The following is a 26,300-nucleotide window of genomic DNA, read 5'->3' as shown; positions in this document are numbered from 1 at the left end:
TACAACACAGGCGCAGCAAATAGAAAAACGCGCTGCAAATAGAAAAACGCGCTGCAAATAGAACCACAACACAGCGGAAGTGAGTCACAACACAACGGAATTTTCCCGGGGGACCTTAAAAGATACTGTACCAGCTAAGCTGCTTCTTCAGTAACGTCTCGGACTTCACTATGTGTACAAAGGACAATAAGTGGCAAACAAGGCGTTTTGTGAAGCAGAACTTTTAATAAACATAACTTACTTTTCAGAAGCTTGTTTGCCACTTATTGTCCTTTGTATACAGCTGGTACAGCATCTTGTAAGGTCCCCCGGGAAAATTCCGTTGTGTTGTGACTCACTTCCGTTGTGTTGTGGTTCTATTTGCAGCGCGTTTTTCTTTTTGCAGCGCGTTTTTCTATTTGCTGCGCCTGTGTTGTAATTTTGATGGATGTGTTTTGTGCTTTTGCAGCGCTTTTCAATTTGCACTGCGCTGGGCTTTCTCGGCCACCGTACTTACATAATATTAAACACAGTTGATTTTATCGGAACGCCAGGACAAAAAAAGACTGACTAATATTTTCAATCCTAATTATTTTACACAAATCCTGCAAAACCCAGACCGTATTCCAGGGAGCTCACCACCAGTTCTGCCTGTTGCTTGGTTAATGAGAGAGGTAATGCTGTTCACAACTATCATACGTTTTCAGCATTTGTTAAAAGCTGTGTTCCCTGACCGGGAATCGAACCCGGGCCGCGGCGGTGAGAGCGCCGAATCCTAACCACTAGACCACCAGGGATCTGACATCTGTCTCACGCGAACTAGTATACATCTTTTATATGTGTAACTTGCTCTACGTTCCACATTGTTAGCACTTTATTTCTCGTATTGTTTTTTGTTTATAATAATTTATTAAGATTTTTTTTTTTTTTCAAGATTTTTTTTTTTTTATTGTCACGTCACAGAGTACAGGTGTACATGTGAGTGAAAAACTTGGGTGCAGATTCCCACCAATGCGCAAAGAATAATATTTACAAGAGAGTAATAAAATAATATAAAATATATAAAAATAGGACATACAGATAACTTACAGTATAAACACTATTTACAATACACTTAATTACAATTATAATTATTATAACGTCTTGTCATTTTCTCTAAACATTGTTCGGTATCATGTCTTAAATTTCCAAAATATTCCAATTGTATTCGTTTTAATTCTGTTATAAATGTACGTTTTCCTCTTTAATTTATAATTTATTGTAACTTTTATTTGTAGTTTAAAACTTTCTGTAAAGCACTTTAAATTGTCTTGCCGTGGGGCCCAGAGCTGGCCTGGAGTCCCGAGACAACGACAGGTTAAGAATTAAATGCAGCGACAAACTGTGTAAACACCCCTATTAAATTCTGTAGTGGTCCATGAGGATGACTCTGTTATCAGTATCCCCCTCAATGGGCCCGTAACACCAGTTTCTCACATCAGACAGATACTCTTGGGCAGTCCCGTCAACGCACATGGTCGCACTGCCCCCCTCCAACTGGTCGCATGTGGGCGTGACAAAGGTATTCCCTGCGTCGTCCAATTAAATCGTTCTAATAAATTTAAATGCTTTTATACAAGCTGTTATTATTTTCTATAAATTAAAAATATATAAATGTGTATTAATGAATATAAATGTTCGATTGAGCTTTATTACACTGTCTAGTGAGCAGAATATAGGCTAACAAAAGCAAACCTATCCAATTTAATTATATATTAATATTTTAAAAACCCACTAGAGACCCCAACAATCTCTGCAACCTTTCTCCTCGCTGTATTACTGTGATCAGAGTCCCTGTAAATCAGCAGGGTTTTAATATGTGAGGCAGAAATGAAAGCGGAACTATATGGAGTGAATTTTGTGCCAAAAGTTTTACGTAAAAAAATAAAATCCACAATCAAAATTTTAAGAATCAAAAGTAAAACATGTAAATCCGTGTATCATTCGTTCATTTGATATTCAATTGAGAATCAAAATCGGAAAATTAAAAAACCAATTCGTTTTTTCGTTTTTTCGTTTTTGAATATAATACCAAAAAACGAATAACGGCTTGTATTTTGTATTTTTATTTGGTTATCCAAACAAAAATTGGAAATTTAAAAAACGGACCAGGAGCCGAATTTGATTTTGATTTTGAACTTGACCCATTTGTGTGCCCCGGAAGTTACTGATTTGTTTATTCTTGGTGGGTTTCTGTTGCGCGGGAGTTCACTGCAGTGTTATCTACACAGTCTGTATTGCTGTAGGCTTTGGATGGAGTTGAGGATGGAGAGTTTTATCTTGTTCAGAGGAACTAAACGCGTTGCAGTGAAAGAAGACGATATGACAACAGAAAATACATGTCTTTTTCGGTTAAGGTCGTGTTGAACACAGAACCTTCTAACACTCATTGCAGAACATCGCTGGATCCCCATTTGCTGCAACGTGCACGAAATCTCTTCATGCGTCTTACCACCTTCAAAAAGATCTTTAATTAGGCCAGAATGTGGTTCCAGTCCGGCCATGCTGCCTACAGCAATACAGACTGTGTAGATAACACTGCAGTGAACTCCCGCGCAACAGAAACCCACCAAGAATAAACAAATCAGTAACTTCCGGGGCACACAAATGGGTCAAGTTCAAAATCAAAATCAAATTCGGCTCCTGGTCCGTTTTTTAAATTTCCAATTTTTGTTTGGATAACCAAATAAAAATACAAAATACAAGCCGTTATTCGTTTTTTGGTATTATATTCAAAAACGAAAAAACGAAAAAACGAATTGGTTTTTTAATTTTCCGATTTTGATTCTCAATTGAATATCAAATGAACGAATGATACACGGATTCATGTATGTTGCAAATTCAAAAGAGAAAAAATATATATCAAATATATATATTTAAATATACTTGGTTATTTTATTATTCTTTGCACTTATTTGAAAATTATTTTAGTTTGGATTTTGCCAGTCTTTGCTTTCATTTTTGGATTTTTTTGGATTTTCTGTGGATTTTTGTGGATTTTGCTGCTAAAGACTTTTGCTTCTGGAATCTCTCCTTTGCTTCTGCTTCATTTTTTTGGTTCTGATTTTTGGCACACTTTTCACGGGTGGGCGGGGCTTAGAAGAAGGCGTTCCCCTTTAATCTCTATTGGTCACCTACCCTGAACCCTCGTCTGAGACAGACCACGCCCACCCCGCCAGCTTCAAGCGCTCTTCCAAACATGGCGGAGCGAACGGGGTTCAGCTCACAGCAGCACCAGCAGGTACTTTTCCAATTAAATTTCATACAGACGTTATGTTAAATGTTATATTTCTTTTTTAAGTAAGTGTTTAACTCTATTAAGATGCTCATGTTAGCGGGGTGTGCTAAATATCCATGCTTAAATTATACTAGTTAGTTAGTGAACACTAACCTACCTAGTCAGTGAGTTAGCTAGTTTACCTAGGTTATCTGGTCAGTGAGTTAGTGGGTTAGCTAAGCTAGTTAGGTTACCTAGTCAGTGAGTTAGCTAGTTAACCTTAACCAGCACTTACTTGGCTTTACCCTGGGGCATAATAACTAGCTTAGCTAACCCACTAGCTCACTGACTAGGTAACCTAACTAGCTTAGCTAACCCACTAACTCACTGACCAGATGACCTAGGTTAAGTAGCTAGCTAACTCGCTGACCAGATAATCTAGGTTAACTAGCTAACTCACTGACTAGGTAACCTAACTAGCTTAGCTAACCCACTAACTCACTGACCAGATGACCTAGGTAAACTAGCTAACTCACTGACTAGGTAGGTTAGTGTTCACTAACTAACTAGTATAATTTAAGCATGGATATTAAAACACTAATGGAGTTAAACACTTACTTAAAAAAGAAATATAACATTAAACATAACGTCTGTATGAAATTTAATTGGAAAAGTACCTGCTGGTGCTGCTGTGAGCTGAACCCCGTTCGCTCCGCCATGTTTGGAAGAGCGCTTGAAGCTGGCGGGGTGGGCGTGGTCTGTCTCAGACGAGGGTTCAGGGTAGGTGACCAATAGAGATTAAAGGGGAACGCCTTCTTCTAAGCCCCGCCCACCCGTGAAAAGTGTGCCAAAAATCAGAACCAAAAAAATGAAGCAGAAGCAAAGGAGAGATTCCAGAAGCAAAAGTCTTTAGCAGCAAAATCCACAAAAATCCACAGAAAATCCAAAAAAATCCAAAAATGAAAGCAAAGACTGGCAAAATCCAAACTAAAATAATTTTCAAATAAGTGCAAAGAATAATAAAATAACCAAGTATATCTAAATATATATATTTGATATATATTTTTTCTCTTTTGAATTTGCAACATACATGTTTTACTTTTGATTCTTAAAATTTTGATTGTGGATTTTATTTTTTTACGTAAAACTTTTGGCACAAAATTCACTCCATAGAACTAAATGTTTTCAGACACTGCGCTGCAGACACGTATCTGGCGAACACCTGCTTTCTGATTGGATAGACGCATCGGGTTGGACGGATTCATTTGCATAAAGTCCAGCTCGGCTCAACTTTTCATCGCATCGCATCCCCCGCTCTCGACGCGTCGGACCCATGATGCACCGCGCGACTGCGTCTGACGGAGGCTGCGCTTCCCATTGAAAATGAATGGGATCCGTCGCTGTGCGTTGTCGCGACGGAGCAGTGTACAAATGGTGTATTTAAAGGGGACATGAAACACTTCAAGTATTTAGTATAATTCACAAGATGTATTTTCACTCTAACAAATTTTAGAAGTTTAACAGTTGTCAGTGAAGCGGAATTAAAATAATAAGCAATCTAAATGTCATTTTTTTAAGTAAAGTAAACTCATCAATTGATTTTTGACCGGAGAAAGGAACTACAGGTGTGAAAAACGCCTTTAGAATAGTCACTGGAAAATTCTTCGCTCTTGTTCTTATAGACAACTTAACACCCAGCTACAGCTGCGTTAAAGCACTATCGAGGTCCCTGGTGGTCTAGTGGTTAGGATTCGGCGCTCTCACCGCCGCGGCCCGGGTTCGATTCCCGGTCAGGGAAAATGTGTTTTAAAATCCAGTGGTTCGTTTGAGGTGAGAACAAGGCTGTTTTTATTCTCAATAAATACAAATAGCATGCTACAGAGGGTTGATACATTTTTAAGGTACAAAGGGAACATTATGGGAACATTGTGTTGCTAATGACCCATATACTGTGCTTTCTGGGTGCATACTTTCAATGGTATCACGCTTTTTTTTTTTATAAAAAAAAAATTAAAAAGATCCCGTTCCCTGACCGGGAATCGAACCCGGGCCGCGGCGGTGAGAGCGCCGAATCCTAACCACTAGACCACCAGGGAGCTGTATCGCTAGTCTTCTAGCTAACGTAAAGAACATTTATATCAGAATAATCTGATTTATTTTAAAGATTAAAAGTGCAATATTGTTAATTTCTCGATTTATAGATTCTTTATAAATGAACAAATCCGCTGTGTAACAACAAGCTCTCTTTAAAAACACACAGACATACACACACCTCTAATAAAAGTCCAGTCATGCTCTAAGACTGAGTCACGCTCCAGGAACAGAGCTTTGTTAAGTTGTTTGCTGTGTTGCAGGCTGATGGGTCTCACCATGCTTCTGGAAATGATCACTGTGGATGACCCTTTGTCACTGCTCCCCCTTTACTGGGATCTGTCATGAGGAGAGTATGTTGTTATTCAATATTATTATAAAAAGGTTTCCTAGATTTCAAAAGAATGATTTGCTAAACTGTATTTGTGTAAAAGGGCTAATAGTTTTCATCTAGGGAATCTATTTGCTTCTACTTTTCCAAATATATATAAAAATAATAAAGTACTATTTAAAGTAACTTTTAAATGCAGGTGTAACGAGACACTCATCCCACGAGATGAGGTGAGACAAGATTTTAATAATATACATTTTTGCATTTTCAAGTAGAATTAAATTTTTTTAAAGTGGCAGTCTGTATTATTTTGTTTCTAAACTGAAAGCAGAAGCATTTTTAAATGGAGAAGGAACAAACTACGGTGTTTAATGGTACCAGTGTGCCATGGAATGACCATCACTGTTAAGCCTAATATATTCATTCTAAAAACTGGGGTGTCGGGTTTAAAATGATTCTTCCACATGCTTGGTGCAATTACCCACTGACTTTTTATATGTTTCCTAATAAATAATCATCTTGTAATGGATGTCAATCTATTACAAGATGATATTCAAGTACTTCAGTTTTCGGTTTTACTATAAACCCAACTACATGATCTACATAAGTCTCTTCAGACCTATTAGAACTATTCTCAAATTGAGAACTTATCCCCTCAGTGAGGGTTCTGTATTAAACAGAACAATTCCTCTTGAGGGTTCTATACAGTCCTGGCAACCTATGACCAAATCTGAACACGTTACTACAGTGTGAGTGGGCTCAGTGGACCATGTGATAAACAGAACACAGAACAATGTGTTAAAGATCCACTAAAGCCTAAACTATATTTTCCCCATTAATAGCTGAAATTTGTTTCTTTGAAGTAATGAAACATAACAGTCCTACTTAAAATTTTATAAACATTTCTTAACCATAAAAATGCTTTTATTATAGTAATGTGTGCCTCTGCATCGCCCTTTCAGGTTCAACTGCTTGAACCTCAGACAATCAGCTCTCCCTCCTGCCCTGTCTCTAAACCCATACATCACCCAGTGCCACTGCCAAACTACCTTTATCTTTTCATTTTTATTTATTTTTTAGCATTTTTCAAATTTGAGCTAAGGGTGTTCTCCTGTGTGTGTGTGTGTGTGTGTGTGTGTGTGTGTGTTTGTGTGTGCCATATGCAATGCCTCCCCAGATCATCACAGCAACATTTGGAGTTTACAACACCCTGCAAACAAAGGAGACAATGGTTGGCTGACAGAAGACAGCCTAGGTGACATGCAATTTGTCAAAACAACCATCCTGTTTCTTTCAGTCCAGTGATACAGCCCTTCTCAAAGTCAACAATTGATCTCTCACCAAGAAGTACACTACTCAAATTTAGCCTCTGAGAGACATTTTATTAGGCAGTAGAGAAACAGTTAATCGTTAGCTGTAATCGTTTACATATTTTCCACATCTGAGACATACAGTAACTGCATGGCAAGTTTTTCTTTTATATATTCCTTAAAAAAACACAGGGTTTTTGTGAATGCATTCCTCAACCAACCATACTACACTTAATAATGGTATTGTAAGTGGAGTCAGTGTAAGTGGAGAAGACTGCAGCTGACAACATTTTATGTTTTTTTTTCCCTTCAGCTGTTCATGGTGGGCATTCCCAGTGAGAGGGGTCACCCACCACAGCCTCACCGTCACTGAGATCATGTCTAATAATACCCCATGATAACAGAACAGGAGATATAGGCCCCAAGAGAGGAGGATATCAGTCAGGGTTAAATACCGTATATAAAGGGCAGGACAGACAGAGCAGAGACAGAAGAGAGTGGACAGCAGCTTCTGGTTTGGACTACAAGGACACTCAACATGTCTCAGGTACGGATTTAGTTCTTTAAGATTTTTAAATAAATATTTAGTGTACAGTTTTAAAGTAACGACATATAATTTAAAGTATCTAAAGGCTACAGATTGTTAGGCCTAATCAAATAGACCATAAACCCTTGTTGAGAAATGTAGTCACTGTGTTTGTGAAGAATAATAATCACTCATAACTGACTACTTCTCTCAGCCAGGAGAGGTGAAGAAAAAGAAGAGGCCTCCAGTGAAGGAGGAGGACCTGAAAGCAGCCCGCAGTAAGCTGGGCCTAAAGGGAGAAGTGAAGAGTAAAACGTATGAGGTCATGGTGGAGTGTGGTGAGTCTGCTTTCTTTCCGCATAGAACTGCATGGAAACACAGGCATAAACTCGGGTAGTTTACTAAAGTTTACACTGAGGTCATTCTTTTGACCTTTGGTCTGTTTTTTTTTTATTGCGTAGATCATGTTTACCTTTTTCTCTCTCAAGTTACAGACCTTTGGATATTGGCTACTAGTAGTTTGTTGATTTTAGCTTCTACAATGATATCAATTAATCAATAAATCAACCTTTATTTTGACTCAGAAGTACTTTAAAGGTAACCCTTATTTTTAATGTAGCTGAGCATTTACAAAAACAGGGACTGGCCTGACAAAGAAAATAATAGCTACAGTTAATAATTTTAAATGAAAAGATTTAATTATAATTTTTTTAAATAATACTGAATATAATATAAAAGTAGATAAAAATTGAGCTTCAATTGATAATAATTAAGATAAAAAAAGATAAGAGAAAAAAGTAAAAATTAAGTTAAAACAAACTTACATAGTACAATCAAATCTTATCATTATTATTATTTTTAAATTAAAAGAAACAAATAAAAAAATAACAATACAAAACTATTAAAAATGAAATAATGAAAGAAAGAAATAAAAGCTAAAAATAAATAAGCTTAAGTAAAATATGTACAGGCTGTCTGAAGGTGGTTATCTGGATATTAAAAGTTTGAAATGATTGAGTGACACCAGTGAGTTTTATAGTTAACTTTAGTGAAATCTAGCTCGCTGATGCACTGTAGCTTAAAGCATATATACATACAAATAGCAGTAATTATCAGACTCGCTCTAGTTGTGTTAGGTACAGAGAGTTTTTACTGAACAGTGAAAAAAATATGTATATATGCTTGAGGGAGCATATTTATAGATAACGTCGCCACAGTCCAGCACTGATAGTAAAGTCCACATGTAATGTTGCAGTGATGTTACCAGTACATTAAAAAATTTAAATAAAAAGGTTTTAAGAACATCCAGAAAACTTCACAGATTGAACTTTCTAAGAACGTTAACTGTAACATTCAGAAAATGTTCTATAAACCAAAAAAATTTTAGCTGACTATTGTGTGTCGTTGTTATAGTAATACTTTAACAGTTTGGGTCAGAGTGCCATTATTGTGCAATACTGGAAATTCTAGCTCTAGCTCTCAGCCAATAAAATAGCAGGGTTGGAAAAACACGTAGTACCCGGTTAAGCCTTCACTGCACACTATGTGAATGTCGAGTGCTTCCTTTGTTAGTATTGAGATGAATTTGATTGAATGTGTTCAGTAGCAGTTGTCTGTATCTCTCTTCAGAGCGTATGGGTAAAGTGGCTCCATCCGTATTCAGTGGTGTTCGTTCAGGAGGAGAGACAGCACTGGACAAACCCAAACCTGCAGCAGGAAGTGTGTTTGGCAAGTGAGGACATCAGAAAAGCATCAGAAAGAAGATAAAGAACACAAAGTTTGGATGAATGACCCTTCTGGAAAGTTACAATGGTCTGAGGGATAATTATCTTAAAAAGTGATTTGAATTATTTTTTTATATACATTTGTGCCCATCTGTACAATGACTGAACACTTTAGCAACACTGATATAATTTGATTGATGTTGATTTTATATTCTATGTGGTCAAATTCATACTTTTTTAAATACATATGTATTTGTCTGGTCCTTTGAGCCAATTTCTAGTCTTATGTTTTATACAATAAAGTAATAAAATTGTTACATATTATAGCGTCTTGTTTTTATGGACTAAGTTAAAGAAAACCATTTTAGTTTTAGATGTTATAGAAGATGTTTAGCACCTATTTAACACCTGACCTAAATAATGCAACTACAGAGGTTGGACAATGAAACTGAAACCCCTGGTTTTAGACCACAATAATTGTGGTTTTATGTTTTTTTGGATACAATCCGGGTTAGCACCCGAACATCCCTTTCAGACAACTTCCTCTTACAGCGTCCACAGTTAATCCTGTTGGACTATGTAGCCATGAAACCTCCCACACTAAAATTACAGGTGTTTCAGTTTCATTGTCCAACCCCTGTAGCTTCTGTATTGTATCCTAATAAGAGTAAGCCCTCCCTCGGTGTGGAGATATGTGCAGGCGCAGTAGCCATAACAAGAGCATTACATTATTGAGCCAAATATTACAATCTGTTTATTAGGCTTTTGTCTAATTGTATCAGGGATTTAAAATATGTTGTTAAAATGTTAATTAGACCTTCGGTTTAGGGTATTTTGGTCTCTTCCTATTCAAACAGATGGAAGGCTGGTCTTGTATAAGTGGATAAAAGTAACTGCTATTAAGTAAACTGAAATGAGAGGAGGGAAACATGGGAAAAAAATTATTTGTGCTTGTGATCTATTTTTTGACATATACAGGCATTTGGCAGACAGGATCTTATACAGCAGCTTTAATAATGAAGAATATGTGTTATAGTTTAACGGATCATTTTAAATATCTACATAACCAAATTTTATAAATGTTTTTAATATGCACTTAATTTTCCAAAACATAGAAACCATAGAACTACAGCTCAGGAAAAAATGATTTTACCAAATTGTAAACCTCTGGAATATAATCAAGAGGAAGATAGAAGATTTACAAGCCATCAAACCAAACTGAACTGCCTTTTTGAATTTTTGAACCAGGAGTGAGTAGCATAAAGTTATCCAAAAGCTGTGTAAGACTGGTGGAGGAGAACATGCCAAGATGCATGAAAACTGTGATTAATAATCAGGGTTATTCCACCGAATACTGATTTCTAAACTTTTTGAGAAAATTTATGAATATGAATTTGTTTTCTTTGCATTATTACATTTTTGTTATTTCAATCATTTTTCATTTTCTGCAAATAAATGTTCTAAATATTTTTATTTGGAATTTGGGAGAAATGTTGTTTGTAGTTTATAAAATAAAACAACAATGTTCATTTTACTCAAACATAAACCTATAAATAGCAAAATAAGAGAAACTGATTCAGAAACTTAAGGGGTTTCTTATTTTTTTTCCAGAGCTGTATATCCATCAGACTTATCAAATGTATGATGTTATTTTTTTTCTACAAATACACTTAATTATACAGGAAAACACATGCACTAAGCAGTACAAAATCCAGCATATGATTCCAATACGTGTAGGAATGTTTTTTGTTTTTATCTAAAAATTTTTACATTAAAACACACAATCACTCTAGAGAAGATGAAAATTATATTTAATTCATTTTAATCCATTCATAATTCTGAACGTCATATTCTGGTATTCAGGTTATTGGACCATGATTAATTATGCATGTCAGTTTGACTTGAAATTGGTCTTAAAGAGACCAGAGACGATGTAGTCGCTGAGCTCTCCATCAATGATTCCAGTTCCGTTATTATGAATAAACCAGCAGGGCACATTTTCTCCATTCTTCACGTCTTTTCTGAAGTCTCTCTGCCAGCCCCTAAAAACAGAGAGCCAATCAGGGTTTGAGCAGACAATGGTGCATAAATTAGTTACCTTATTTTTAGGGCTACAAAATTACTTAAAATCCTTTAATTCTCCCAAAAAATCAATGTATGAATCCTACCAGTCAGGTAATAAGAAGCAGGAAAGCTGCTGTGCTGAAGTACAGCATTATAAAAGTACGTTTTCAGAGACGTTTCTCCAGCACTAAGGCTGGGTGCAGCAGCATTAGCATTAGCCGCTAACCGCAGCGCTAGCTCTTTCGCGCTATTAGCTAGCGGTTCATCTGACATATCTTTTGTTTTAACACGGCAAACACGCAAACTACAGTCCCATAATACTCACCTCTGTTCTTAGAACAAAAAAGCCATTGATGTGCTTAGCAGCTAATGCTAATGCTGCAATTAATGCTGCAATTCATTGCTACTGAATATTCATGTACAACATAAGCAATATTACTGAATACAGTATTTGGTAAATTTGGTGATTTGCATTTACCTGGTGACTACAAGCTGGTGTCCTTTCACAAACATAATGGCGTCAGGTTTCTCCTCATTCTCCCCAGGAAAGAGTTCACTCACCTCGAATTGGACACCATTATAGAATTGTCCTATAGAATAAAATATACCATATTAGGACCTAGATCATGTTATTATTCCTTTTTAGCTCTAAGATAACTATGAAAAAGAATTAAGAGCTTAGATCGGGCCCAAAAAATCCGACCCGGCCCAAGCCCGTGCGTTCTGCCCGAGCCTGACCTGACCCGACCCATAGACTGTTATTATGAGCCCAAACCCGACCCATAAACTGTTATTATGAGCCCAAACCCGACCCATAAACTGTTATTATCAGCCCAAACCCGACCCGACCCATAAACTGTTATTATGAGCCCAAACCCGACCCGACCCATAAACTGTTATTTTTTCAAATCCCAACATTTTTTGAGCCAAAATTATTTCGTGTCCAACATTTTTTTGGTGACGAAGTTTTTTCAGGTGCCAATTTTTTTTGAGCCAACTTTTTTTCAAATCCCAAAAGTTTTTGAGCCAAAATTTTTTCGGGTCCAAAATTTTTTTGGTGACGAAGTTTTATCGGGTCCCAAAATTTTTTCGGGTCCCAAAGTTTTTTTGAGCCAATATTTTTTAGGGTCCCAACATTTTTGGAGCCAAATTTTTTTCGGGTCCCAAATTTTTTTGGTGACAAAGTTTTTCCGGGTGCCAAAATTTTCGTTTTCGTTAATGCTAATATTTGGTCACTTAGCTATATTGTGATTATCATGCCAGATCTCTATATAAAATAAAAATAGCATTAAAAAACAGATGACTATGTCACAGAATATTTTCTGGACCAGGTCAGGCTGTCAATAAAATAAGCAAATGCTGATTTGTCAGCCAGATCTTTTGTGGTCTTACCGAGCAGACCGTGGACTTTTGGTGAGAAAAGGTGGCTGTCCAGGGTGTAGAAGCCTAGGTAGTCCTGGTGATACGGATGCATCTTCCACACTTTGTGTAGGATGATCACAAACTTCACGGAGTTCTTCACGGTCACTGATAGACTACGATCTTCAGTCACTTGCAGGTCCATGCTGGAGAAAAGGAAAGTAAAGACACCTTAGCAACCACTCAACAACTGCCTTGCAACCACTTAGCAACTATACAATGGCAACATCTTAGCAATCAACTAGCAACTCCTTGGTAATCCACACCTATAGCATAGAAATACCTAAGCAACCACCATGGCAACAATTTAGCCAACACTTAGCAATGCCTTAGAAGAATGCGCGCTGTTCTTCTTGGATTGGCAAGCGTGAGAAATACCATGTGTGGTGTGTGAGCGTGTGAACTCGCTCAAAGCGTGAGACTTGAGAACAATGTTTAATCTGATCGCTAATGCTAATCGCAAATGCTAATCGCTGCTAGCTTCCGCCTGCTAGCCTACAGCTTTAGCAGTTAAAACAAACACTTTAACTCAACTTAAACATCACATATTTACACTCTGGTTGTTTTAATAACCTTTTAACTCTCTTTTTAAGCTCCTTACAAAACTGAAATAATGAACAATCTTTTGAACGAATCTTTTTAGTGAACAGATTCAAATGATTCAGTTAATCTAAAAGAGCTGCTGTGCCCATCACTACTAGTTTGCTTCTGTAAAGAATAAACCAACTCCAAATAGCGTTTTTTTCTAGTCCCTGTAGAACTGTTAGAACTACATACAGGTCGGAAAGCAGGTCGCAGTTCTGGAAAGAGACGCAGTTCTCGTGAGCGTTGATCGCGGCCGCCTAGGAAAACTTACAGTCTGGTTTGAGCTCAGAGGAGCTCCGGCACAGACACGAGAGCACCGCTATTCCTCCTATTACACCTGAGTTTCAAGCTGAAATTTCTCTTCTTTAAAAAGTTCAATAATCAAGGAAATCCTACGTAGTGTGCCTTAAACATAGTACCAGTTACTTACTTGTGACCTTTGATGGTAGCACTTTCAGACCAGAAGAGTTTTGCCTGTTTTCCACGTTCAGAAACCAGGATCTCCTGCGTGGACACCATCAGTCTGATACCAAACTTCTGGAGAACGATCCCAAAACGGCCAAAGTAGGTGTTTATCTTGCTTCCTGGTTCTACCTTCTTGTCCCCAATGGTCTGACCATTTACCACAGTGCCTTTACAGAAGAAACGTAACAGAATGAATCGATTCACTGACAATTGTTACCTCAGGGGGCAGATTGAGAACGTAGACAACTGCTAAGATAAGCTGTGAGGTGTTACCATGTTATCTTGCGCTCATGGAAAGGCCTAACATGAATTATCGAATGAATTTTCGTTTTTCTTTTTTTTTGGACGATATATTGTTCCAGAAATTATTGCGATACACAATACTTATTTCTTATGGAGTCACAGTTTTTGAAGCATGACTGGCTAAAATACTGTTTACCGTATTATATATATATGTGAACAAACATACAAATAAACACAATAAACGATATCACGATTATTAAAAAAAAACATTGAGGTTATGCTCATTCATTGTACGATAAATCGATTATTGCAATTATTGTGACAGGCCTAGTCATGGGCCACGATACTAGCTCTTATCTCAGGACATTTGGCTTGTCAAAAATACTGTTTCCTGTAGACTCACCTGTCAAAGGGTCTTTGACCAGGTTGAAGATGGTCCCTGGCTTGTCGTCAATGTTGAAGCACAGGGCATCGTTTTTATCTGGCAATCCAATGATGAAGTGAGGATCTCCATCCACTGCAGAACAAATGTTCAGTTAGCTTACGTTTGATTATATTGTGATTATGAAGCAAATTTAATAAATATATTAATATACCCGAATGTACAGGTGTTGAAGCATAACGATGTGATGGGATATGACCTGCAACCACATAAAGTAGTTAATAAAAACATAGACCTGTTACCTTGTTTACACTCGGTCACCTTATGTGACTAGAATCTGGATTGTATCTTGATTGCATTTTAGCCAAATGGTTTACACTTGGTAGTCAAATGCGGATTTGTATCTGTTTTAAATGTGTCTCAGATCACCTTCTAAAATGCCTTGAGTGATCAGGTTCATATTGGTTTTGAATCAGTCTCAGACAATCTCCTAAAGTGGTTTGAGTAATCGGATTTGTATCTGTTTTAAAAGGGTTTCAGACCGCCTCCCTAAGTGGTTTGACCTACTGGATTTGTATCTGTTTTAAAAGGGTTTCAGACCACCTCCTGAAGTAGTTTGAGTTACTGGATATGTAGCTGTTTTTAAAGAGTCTTAGACAATCTCCTGAAGTGGTTTAAGTAATCAGATTTCTATCTGTTTTAAAAGGGTTTCAGACCACCTCCTGAAGTAGCGTGAGTTACTGGATTTGTAGCTGTTTTTAAAGAGTCTCAGACAATCTCCTGCAGTGGTTTAAGTTTCTGGATTTTACTGGGTTTTAAATGCATTTTAAAACAACTTCATGAAGTGTTTTAAGTGACTGGGTTTATATCCGTTTTAAATGTGTCTTACACCATCTTCTAAAGTGGTTTAAGTTCCTGGATATGTTTCTTTTTTAAATGCATCTCAGACAAACTTCTGTAAGTGTTCTGAGTAAGTGCATTTGTATCCGTTTTAAATATGTCTCAGACAATCTCTGGAAGTGGTTAGAATGACTAGGATTTTTAAGTTTTAAATGCAATTTAAACCAACTTTATGACGTATTTTAAAGGGATTGGATTTGTATCTGTTTTAAATCAGTCTCAGACCACTTCCTGAAGTGGTTTGTGTGATCAGATTAGTATTTGTTTTAAATGCATCTCAGACAAACGTTCTGAAGCCGTTTAAGTGATCAGATTTATATCTGTTTTAAATGTGTCTCAGACCACCTCCTCATGTGCTCGAAATAAATGGGTTTGTATCTGTTTTAAATGTTTCTCAGACCACATTCTAAATTTGAGAGTCTAATTCTTATATATAACAAGTTGTACTTCTTCTTAAGTTCTTACCCGAAGCTTGAGTTTGTTTATGCTGAACTGTGAATCAAATCCAGAACATATTAGTTAGTGGCACAGAATGTATGAATTAAATATTATTATATAATAAATATATTAATATACCTGTATTTACAGGTGCTGAAGCATAACGATAGCCAGTCTGTGATGAGGTAGGACCTGCAACCACATAAAGTTGTTAATAAAAATCATTGCTGTCTACACAACAGAGGCCTGTTACCCTGTTTACACCTGGTCTCTTTATGTGACTAAAATCTGGATTGAATCTTGATTAGATTTTAGTCAAATGGTTTACACTTGATAGTCAAATGCTGATTTGTATCTGTTTTAAATCAGTCTCAGATCACCTTCTAAAATGGCTTGAGTGATCAGATTTACATTGGTTTTAAATCAGTTTCAGACCACTTCCTAAAGTGGTTTTGTGATCAGATTTGTAGTTGTTTTAAATGCATCTCAGACCAAGCTTCCAAAGCCGTTTATGTAATCAGATTTATATCTATTTTAAATGTGTCTCAGACCACCTCCTCATGTGTTTGAAATGAATGGATTTGTATTTGTTTTAAACGTGTCTGAGACCACCTTCTAAAGTTGAATGAAGTAACAATGTGTAAACAGAGTCTAATTCTTATAAATAATAAGTTGTAGTTAGGTGAGTTCTTACCTGAATCTTGAGTATCTGTACGCTGAGCTGTGGATCAATCCAGAACATATAAGTTAGTGGCACAGAATTTATGGAATAAATGATTAACCAGAATAAAGATTATGAGTAAACCTTACTTATACTTATATATACAAAAAAAAAAAACCCAAATGTTTTGGTTGGTTCATGATCTATTTTGATGGACAACATGATCTTAATTACTGTTATGTGCAACAAAAGAAAATACATACATGCCCATTGTAATGGATGCAGGGTTAAAGGGTTAAAAATGGCGTCACATCAATGTCAAAAGTCAAGGGCGCAAAAATACCAGGTGAAAAAAAATTACCAGCGTGTTTTAACATTTTGAGTGTGTAAATTAACTTCTCGTGAGCACAAATGTGAAACTAGCGAGCAAAAAAATTGAATTGTGTGCGCGCTGAAGAAAATGTTGCTCTCGAGCTTCATTTTTCTCCTCTCGGGTGCTTTTTTTCCTCGCACGCTGTGTGAATTACCTGCTGCAGCAGTTTGTGCTCGGCTCGACCTAGTTTTTTGCGCTCGAGTTTTGAAAGGGGTGGTTTTGACAGTTTGAGGGCGGAGTCAGGGTCGCCTCCCTCAGCGAACGCTATTGGCTGATATCTCCAAGGTTCGTGACGGACCACCTACCTCCACAAGCCGGAGGAGGGCGGGGAAAAAAGGACAGCAGGAGAGTTACCTAACTAGCTATGCTAACATCCAAACAGCCCGTTCTCCGGAGTTTTGCTCTGTCTGCCCGGGTTTACTGCCCGGAGCGACCGGCTCTGTGTGCCCGGGTTAGCGCCTAGAGCAACCGGCTCTCTGGGCAAATAGCACCGGTCGCTCTACGCACTGAAGCCGGGCAGACAGAGCCAGTCACTACACGCGAGAGCCCTGGCAGACAGAGCCGGTCGCTCCGGGCACTAAACCCGGGCAGACAGAACCAGCGCGCCGGAGAGCGGGCTGTTTGGATGTTAGCGAAGCCAGCTAGCTAACTCTCCTGCCGTCCTTTTTTCCCCTCCCTCCTCCGGCTCGTGGAGGTAGGCGGTCCGTCACGAACCCTGGAGATATCAGCCAATAGCGTTCGCTGAGGGAGGTGACCCTGGCTCCGCCCACAAACTGTCAAAACCACCCCTTTCAAAACTCCAGCGCCAAAAACTGAGTCGAGCACAAACTACTGCAGCAGGTAATTCACACAGCGCTCGAGGAAAAAAAGCACCCGAGAGGAGAAAAATTAAGCTCGAGAGCAACATTTTCTTCAGCATGCACACAAATCCCTTTTCCCTTTTTTTTTGCTTGCTAGTTTCACATTTGTGCTCACGCGAAGTTAATTTACACACGCAAAATGCTGGGTAAAACACGCTGGTTATTTTTGTTCACCTGGTATTTTTGCGCCCTCGACTTTTGACATTGATGTGACGCCATAGTTAAAGCAGTTAGATAAATGTGCACTAACGTCTTACCTTCAGTTAACTTGTCAGCAATGACCGCATCTTCTGGCTTTTCATCATTTTGTGGCTTAGTGACCACCAAGGAGGTGAGAGGAGTGACGAAATTATATCTCAGTGACAGATCCAGAGCTTTAGCTGTGATGTTCACCTTCTCCTCAGCTGTACTTTTATCTCTGGGAGTAAATAAGCACCAACTTTTAGTATCTGGTTGTGAGACTTTTATGTATTTATTTTTTTAATCTTACACTGTAAAAAAATATTCATTGGCTCAACTTACCTCAGTCAAGTCTTCACTTAGATTTGACTCAGTTAAGTTGTAAATACATACAACTTAACTGATTCAAGTTATCATTTACTTTTGACTCAGTTAAGTTTATTTAATTTAACTGAGTTTTGTTCACATAACAATAGTTTAATTAACTCAACAGTTTTTTTCAAGCTCTGTGGACTTAAATAATTTAATTTATTTAATATATATGGGTGCTCTGAAAATATTTAGTATATATTCATATTGATCTGTTGAAACTGTGGCAGCACAAGAGTAAACTATATAATGCATGAACTCTGTGGATCCAGGCCAACATACTGTGACATCTTGGCACGCAGAATGAAGGTAACTTGCTCTTACAGCCTACAACACTGACGCCTGGCAATCAACATATACATCATAATACTAAATGCCCAAGGGAAGGTAGCTTTTGGCAACAGACAACACAAAGATGGTAAGTGGGAGAGAGAGGCCACACCCAATATGCAAATATATGGTGCCAGGAGCCTATGGAAAGCTGTTTGATCCTACACTGTAGAAAGAGCATTGATACCTGTAGTATACTACAAATTGGATCAAATCACATTTTCTCATTGGCTCAACACACAATTGTAGTTTTCAGGTTGAAGTTCAACTGGGTGGTAAGTTCACTCAACTTGATAATATTAGTTCTCCTGGCTAAAACACAAAATCACTTTTTAGAGTGTAATATTTAGAGGAAGAACACAGAAGGGCAATTTGTGATTACATTAGCGTGAGTAAGTTGATGGCTATGTTTTTTTTGTTACTATACTCTTTTATTGTTTTATTATTGGTGGCGGCACCATTTCCACCTGGACCTGTAGATCCTGCACACTTGCAGGTTGCCAAAGCTAAGGCATCCTTGCTGGTCACAAAAATGCTTGATTGGCAAAGAACCCAAGGAAATACTGTGATTTTCAATACAGCAGCAAAAGAGAAGCACTTTTACACACCCTTGTAGTGAAATCCCAGTGTCTAATCAGACTACAACTGTAATTATTAATTACTTACCTATCTATCATTTGCAGTTTTGCAATCTGGGGTCCTTTTTTGTCAGTAAGTGGATTATTATAATTATTATCATAACTACTACTGGCACTACAATGAGCTACAACAAATGACTGGCATAGTTTGATCATTTGACTTCAACCAGACTTAAAAAAAAAACATAAAGCTAGACTTACCTTTTATCCAAGAGCTGCTGGATGGTGAGATATGCCCAGAGACGCTCTGTAAAATCCCCAAAAATGTACTCCTGGTCAGGGAAAATGGGACTCTTCTCCTGAGCACTGGCCTGACCTTTCACCATAAAGTCATTCTCCAACTGGAGATAAAAATAGGGAAAAAACATATATTATATCTTATAGTAACTGATCTGACTATTTTGGACATTTCCATGTCATATCCTGAGGTAACATTTTATGACCAAACTGCAATTGCATGCTGTTGTCTCGTAACTTTTGGCATGCCTGTGTAATGGCATTACAGCATTCCTTATATGGTGTGATTTTACATTTTTTCTAATTGTTTAGATTTAGAAACTTATTGGTAACACTTAACAATACAGTTCCATAGTTAATAGGCAACTTATGCATGAACTTAGCAGTAACTAATTAATAGTACTGCATTAACACTTAAATCCCTCCTATTAACTACCAGGGAGTGCTGAGTAATTTACTCAGTAGATAGTACTGTACTAATGATTATAGTAGTTCACTATTAACTCAACATTAATTACTCAGACTTACATATCTTCCTAAATAAACAAAATAAACAAAATTAACACACTACTGCGGAAAAGTGATGTTTTTTAATCTAAAAATTGGAGGTAAGTAAAGTACAATATGATGTTGCATCTTAGCATGTTTTGCTAGTATTTGGATGAAGCTAAAGAACACATTTTTAAAGATGCTACTTACAGAATGCAATGTAGATTAAATGATATTTATCTAAGTTATTTATAATTATATCACATTTAGTTCTGACCCTGCAATGTGATAGGGTAAGAGGCGTTCAGTGAGTGCCATTATCAGCCGGTAATGCACTGTATACGAAGCTCTTCATGTATTACTCCGCCACATACAGGTAACCTAGCAACGATGCAGCGCTTACCAGCCAAACAGTGCAGCTACAAACAGAGCAGCAATGGAACTATTTTAACTCGTGGCGTTAACAGATGGTATTTTCTTGTTCTCTTTAACTCAAAATCTTTTAATAAACAGTGACAATGGAACAGATTTTAAGGTGCATTTTAAGTGACAACACTAAGGAACCAGGGTGTCGCAGAGTAATCTACACAGATCTGTCTCCTAAAAACTGTTTATTTGTATGTGTAACGCTGTGTGAAGGACTGGACGAGGAGAGCGGACGCTAACGCAAGTTTCATTTATTAAATAACAGAAACCAAAACATAAATCAAACCAAAACAGGCGAAACAGGAGCCTAACAGACAGACGGGATATAACACAGCCGCGACAGACGTATAAACGCACAAGAACCGACAAAAACACTAATGACAGAGACGCTTAAATATACACACAAGGCGGGAAGGAGAACAGGTAACACCTGGGGACTGACTAATGAGGGGCGGAGCTACAAATGGACACAGGTGAGTGGAAAAACACTGACAGAACACAGGGGCACGGGTCACGTGGGACAACACAGGCACGAGGACAGACAGGAAACAGGACCAGGCGTGACAGAAGCCTCCCCCTAAACGCGCAGCTCCCGAGGCGCGTAAAAACGAACCCCGGGGGCTGGCGGCGGGGAGAGGCCGGGGAAAACACGAGACGAAACCGGGGACTGAAACGGAGACAGGACAGAGGACAGAGACTGGACGAAAGACTGAGACTGGACGGGAGCCTGAGACTGGACGGGGAACTGGACGGGTGACTGAGACTGGACGGGGAACTGGACAGGAGACTGAGACTGGACGGGGAACTGGACAGGAGACTGAGACTGGACGGGGAACTGGACAGGAGACTGAGACTGGACAGGGAACTGGACACTAGACAGGGATGCAGACAGGACAGGACTGGACAGGGGAACAGGGACAAAAACATTAACTGGGACAGAAACTAGCACAGTGACGGGGACAGGAACTGAGACACTACTGGAAACGAGTACTGGGACGCAGACAGAAACTGGAACTAAAACAGGAACAGACACAGGTACAAATACAAACATAGACGGAAGCCCAGGGCTGGGAAAAGTCAATGTCTGAGGGGCCAGCCTGGGCAGAGTGCGAGGGGCTGGAGCAGGAGACCTCGCTGGCTTAGGGACACAGGGCCTAGGGCCAAACTGTGGTCTCGGAGCAGGTACAGAGTCAGAGGCGGACGGAGCCGCGGGTACAGGGTCAGGGACAGTGGGTACCACATTGGTGGCAGGCACTGCTGGTGCTGGAGCAGACACGGAGGCTTGAACAGCTGGAGCAGACACGGAGGCTTGAACAGCTGGAGCAGACACGGAGACTGGAGCAGCTTCAGCAGACACGGAGACTGGAGCAGCTTCAGCAGACACGGAGACTGGAGCAGCTTCAGCAGACACGGAGACTGGAGCAGCTTCAGCAGACACGAAGGCTGGAGCAGCTTCAGCAGACACGGAGGCTGGAGCAGCTTCAGCGGACACGGAGGCTGGAGCAGCTTCAGCAGACACGGAGGCTTGAGCAGCTTGAGCAGGCGCGGCGGGTGCAGCTTGAGCAGGCGCGGCGGGTGCAGCTTGAGCAGGCGCGGCGGGTGCAGCTTGAGCAGGCGCGGCGGGTGCAGCTTGAGCAGGCGCGGCGGGTGCAGCTTGGGCAGGCGCGGCGGATGCAGCTTGGGCAGGCGCGGCGGGTGCAGCTTGGGCAGGCGCGGCGGGTGCAGCTTGGGCAGGCGCGGCGGGTGCAGCTTGGGCAGGCGCGGCGGGTGCAGCTTGGGCAGGCGCGGCGGGTGCAGCTTGAGCAGGCGCGGCGGCCGCTAACAACAGGACTGGAGCAGTAGGCAAGGCTGTAAAGACCGGACCGGAGCTTGCTTCTGGATCAGGATTCGCAGAGCTGGAATCCGGCCGGGCTGGAGAGCTGGAAGTAGGTGGAGCTTGAGAGCGCGGTGGAGCTAGCAGGCTAGCTAACTTAGCCGGAGCTTCAGAGAGCGGCTTCTCGGAGCGCGGATGAGCCACGGGAATCACACAGCGTAGCGTCCCATCCGCTGGCTTCACGGAGTACGGCGTCTCAGCCGGGAGAGTCGAGGAGCGCGGATGAGCCACGGGAGTCACGGAGCGTGGCGTCCCATCCACGGGCCTCACGGAGCGCGGCGTGGAAACAGGAGGCGGCCAGTAAACAGGTGCGGGATCAGGCAGCGGAAGGCGGGTTGGTGCGGGGAAAGGCTCCTCGTCCTCGGAGCTGCTGGGAGCACAGCCAAGAAAGTCCCACGGCTCCCGGGTAGCCTGGCCTCCTCTGTAAAGAGTACCGAGGCTAACCGCACCAACCCGTATCGCCCCCCCAAAAATTTCTCCGCTCCGGAAATCTTCCACCGGAGAAAGGGAGCGCTGAGAGCGCCGCCGCCCACCTCTTCTCCTCCGGCGCCGGGAAGTGGAGGAGTTTTCAGCCGCATACTCCTCCTGAACGCCGCGAGAGAAGGGAGTGGGTCGGATAGCCAGCCTGGATCCAAAAAAAGGATTACTTGCAGCGTCCATATTTTTGGTCGGTTCTTCTGTAACGCTGTGTGAAGGACTGGACGAGGAGAGCGGACGCTAACGCAAGTTTCATTTATTAAATAACAGAAACCAAAACATAAATCAAACCAAAACAGGCGAAACAGGAGCCTAACAGACAGACGGGATATAACACAGCCGTGACAGACGTATAAACGCACAAGAACCGACAAAAACACTAATGACAGAGACGCTTAAATATACACACAAGGCGGGAAGGAGAACAGGTAACACCTGGGGACTGACTAATGAGGGGCGGAGCTACAAATGGACACAGGTGAGTGGAAAAACACTGACAGAACACAGGGGCACGGGTCACGTGGGACAACACAGGCACGAGGACAGACAGGAAACAGGACCAGGCGTGACAGTATGTAAAGCCCTTACGTTTATTTACAGTTAGCAGTAGCACTTAGCGCTAGTTAATGCCGCCTGACAGCGCTATACTGAGAAACCCTGAGTGTTCCAGTAAGCCAGGGTGCTATCAGCCAGTGGTTCGACCCATGTATCTTGTTTTAACACAGTAAACACACAGACTACAGTCCGATATACTCACCTCTGAATGGTGAAAGAGTTAGTACTTAGCGCAGTTAGCGGCTAATGTTACTACTGCTCCAGTCTCAGTGCTGGAGAACTAAACTGAAACTCCTGTATAACACTGACTAGTAAAATTCATACATAAGGTGCATTAGGTGGATTATATGGCACCTGACGATTTTAAGTGCGCCTTCTATAGCGAAAAATACAGTACTTATTCACTAGTTCTTACTTAGTTCCAGCATAGCTACCTATTAACTATGGAACGGTATTATAAAGTGTTACCAACTTATTTTAAATAGTTTAAAAGTGTGGTTTGAAATGACTCACCCCCTGAGCAGAAACTTCAACTGGAAAGTCGTTCATCTCCAGATCGTTAAGTCTGCCTGCGACCACAATCTCTGAGCCATTGAAGAGCTGCTTAAAGTGGCTGCTGGTCAGAGAGTTAACTGTGTTTTCAGGGTATTTAAAATGCACTTCTGATAAGAGTGGGCTGGACACTTCATCATAGAATCCCTATGAATTAAAAATGGATTAGAAAAAATAAGATTTTGCACTTTCAACTTACTCCATTATACAAAAACACCCAATTAAAATGAAAATAAAAGAAGTATTTTGTATTCAAAACAGTGCAATATACAGCTCTTAAAAATAAAGAGACCCCCTCAGTTTCTAAATCAGTTTTTCTGATTTTGCTATTTATAGGTTTATGTTTGATTAAAATTAAGTCAGTTAGAGCATTTATTTGCAGAAAATGAGAAAAGGTTGAAATAAAAAAAAGATGCAGAGCTTTCAGACCTCAAATAATGCAAAGAAAACAAGTTCATATTCATAAAGTTTTAAGAGTTCAGAAATCAATATTTGGTGGAACAATGCTGTTTTTTAATCACAGTTTTCATGCATCTTGGCATGTTCTCCTCCACCAGTCTTACACACTGCTTTTGGATAACTTTATGTCACTCCTGGTGCAATTTTCAATTGGGTAAAAATCAAAGAAACTCATAATTTTTAAGTGGTCTCTTTTTTTCCAGAGGCTGTGTTGTTTAGCCACACTAATGAAAATATAAGCACATTGTTACAATAAAACATACGTTTAACCCTTTAAGGCTCAAGTGCAGAGCTCTATGGACCCTATCTGGTGATGTCCTGCATAAATAAAATTATAATAACTTAGACAGGCAAAACCTTAGAAACAAGATCTTGTTCCCATGCCTTAGTAAGTTGTGGTCACAGCTTAATTAATTATTATTGTTCTCAAAAATTGCAAAATTTTCTCCACAATTTAATTATCTTGTGCCCTGTTTTGCTTAGTCATGGCCACTGTTATATCATCTTGTTCCTGCATATTACTAAGTTGAGCCCACCACTTAATTTGCTTGTTACCACACATTACTATGTCATGGCCATAACTTAATGATCTCACTCCCATGCCTTACTAAATTGTGGCCACCACTTAATTTTCTTGTTACCACACCTTACTTAATCATTTTCACTGTTATATTATCTTGTTCCCACACATTACTAAGTTGAGCCCACTACTTAATTTGCTTGTTACCACACATTACTAGGTCAAGTGATAACCACGACTTAATTATCTCACTCCCATGCCTTACTTAATTGTGCCCACCACTTAATTTGCTTGTTACCACACATTACTAAGTCATGGCCATGACTTAATTATCTCACTCCCGTGCCTTACTAAACTGTGGCCACCACTTAATTTGCTTGTTACCACACATTTCTTAGTCATGGCCAAGACTTAATTATCTCACTCCCATGCCTTGCTTAAATGTGGCCACCACTTAATTTTCCTGTTTCCACACCTTACTAAGTCATGGTCATGACTTAATTATCTCACTCCCGTGCCTTACTAAATTGTGGCCACCACCTAATTTTTCTTGTTACCACGCCTTACTAAGTCATGGCCACTGTTGTATTATCTTGTTCCTACACATTACTAAGTTGAGCCCACCACTTAATTTGCTTGTTACCACACATTACTAAGTGACGGCCACGACGTAACTATCTTACTCCCATGCCTTACTTAGTGTTGTGGCCAACACTTACTATTCTTGTTCTCACGCCTTACTAAGTCATGAACACAACTTTATAAACTGCATAAGAAGTACTTTTTTACTAATTTACTTTTTATTTACTTATTCACTAATTTATATCTAAATATAAATGAACTTATTTATATTTAAGCAGAATATCACCAGCGTGGCTTCATACTGAACTGCATAAGAAAACACAAGAACGTTTTCATCTTTTACCTGAAGCTGAAGAACAGCATCGGACGCCTCGTAGATCCTGCGAGCCAGACCGTCATTCTGCTTGGCCAGAACATCCAAAAAATTATAGTCCACATCATTGCCAAAACCCAGACAGAAGAGGCTCATGTTTCCACCAATAGCATTCCGGACATTGCTTTGGATTGTGGGTAGATGACGCACACCTATGAAGATGAACGCAGGACTCTTTTAAAATACTTTACTCATGTATGTGCTTAAGAAATGTAAAAGGTCTGTAAATAAATGCTGTATAAAGCAAATAAAATTTACTGCCTTGATATAAAGTACATCTACAGTAGGCACTATCGCCATCAGTGTTGGGCACGTCACTTTGAAAAAGTAATTAGTTATAGTTACTGAGTTACTAACTGAGTTACTCCACTATAAAAGTAACTAGTTACCAGTAAAAGTAACTATTGCTTTACTTTTGTGTTACTCGCCCCCGTAGCCCCCACCCCCCGGCCCCCACCTTCTCAGAGCGTGTTTCATAAGCCAGATGATTGGAGTGCAGGACAGCAAAGGACCTGTGAGTTTGAAATATTGTCTGTATTTCCATCTGGAAAAGGCTGTTTTGCCACTGGAGTCCTCCTCACTCGCCATCTCTCGCTATGCGCTGTAAACATCCCCCACTACGCATGCGCTCTA

The 26,300-nt window shown here is 39.7% G+C and overlaps 2 protein-coding genes and 3 non-coding genes across 8 annotated transcripts in view; 2 read left to right on the top strand and 3 right to left on the bottom strand.

Annotated features, from left to right (window-relative positions):
• Positions 1–704: 704 nt before the first annotated feature.
• trnae-cuc (transfer RNA glutamic acid (anticodon CUC)) lies at positions 705–776 on the bottom strand. The gene has a single exon. It is a non-coding gene; the product is annotated as a tRNA-Glu (tRNA).
• Positions 777–4,961: 4,185 nt separating this feature from the next.
• trnae-cuc (transfer RNA glutamic acid (anticodon CUC)) lies at positions 4,962–5,033 on the top strand. The gene has a single exon. It is a non-coding gene; the product is annotated as a tRNA-Glu (tRNA).
• A 226-nt stretch (positions 5,034–5,259) lies between these two features.
• Positions 5,260–5,331, bottom strand: trnae-cuc (transfer RNA glutamic acid (anticodon CUC)). The gene has a single exon. It is a non-coding gene; the product is annotated as a tRNA-Glu (tRNA).
• Positions 5,332–7,399: 2,068 nt separating this feature from the next.
• mustn1b (musculoskeletal, embryonic nuclear protein 1b) lies at positions 7,400–9,541 on the top strand. Its single transcript, XM_007228720.3, has 3 exons — positions 7,400–7,514; positions 7,708–7,831; positions 9,123–9,541. The coding sequence occupies exons 1-3, from the start codon at positions 7,506–7,508 to the stop codon at positions 9,227–9,229; spliced, it is 240 nt and encodes a 79-aa protein (XP_007228782.1). The 5' UTR covers positions 7,400–7,505; the 3' UTR covers positions 9,230–9,541.
• Positions 9,542–11,011: 1,470 nt separating this feature from the next.
• LOC103042385 (inter-alpha-trypsin inhibitor heavy chain H3) overlaps positions 11,012–26,300 on the bottom strand; it is a 42,987-nt gene continuing 27,698 nt past the window's right edge. For 2 of the 4 annotated variants that reach the window (XM_049471966.1, XM_049471965.1), the window contains 13 exons: positions 25,638–25,819; positions 23,695–23,880; positions 19,326–19,465; positions 17,865–18,025; positions 16,408–16,434; positions 15,852–15,905; positions 15,741–15,767; positions 14,590–14,634; positions 14,397–14,510; positions 13,716–13,917; positions 12,674–12,846; positions 11,760–11,871; positions 11,012–11,259 (listed from right to left, as the gene is read on the bottom strand). In XM_049471966.1, the coding sequence (XP_049327923.1) occupies positions 11,109–11,259; positions 11,760–11,871; positions 12,674–12,846; positions 13,716–13,917; positions 14,397–14,510; positions 14,590–14,634; positions 15,741–15,767; positions 15,852–15,905; positions 16,408–16,434; positions 17,865–18,025; positions 19,326–19,465; positions 23,695–23,880; positions 25,638–25,819 (1,574 nt within the window). In that variant the 3' untranslated portion in view covers positions 11,012–11,108. The remainder of the gene's footprint in view (positions 11,260–11,759; positions 11,872–12,673; positions 12,847–13,715; positions 13,918–14,396; positions 14,511–14,589; positions 14,635–15,740; positions 15,768–15,851; positions 15,906–16,407; positions 16,435–17,864; positions 18,026–19,325; positions 19,466–23,694; positions 23,881–25,637; positions 25,820–26,300) is intronic. The other 2 variants (XM_049471967.1, XM_049471970.1) reach the window with 2 other exon arrangements.

The sequence above is a fragment of the Astyanax mexicanus genome, chromosome 24 (genome assembly GCF_023375975.1).
Source record: "Astyanax mexicanus isolate ESR-SI-001 chromosome 24, AstMex3_surface, whole genome shotgun sequence".
NCBI classification, from domain to species: Eukaryota; Metazoa; Chordata; class Actinopteri; order Characiformes; family Acestrorhamphidae; genus Astyanax; species Astyanax mexicanus.
This window is presented reverse-complemented; position numbering and strand designations above follow the sequence as displayed.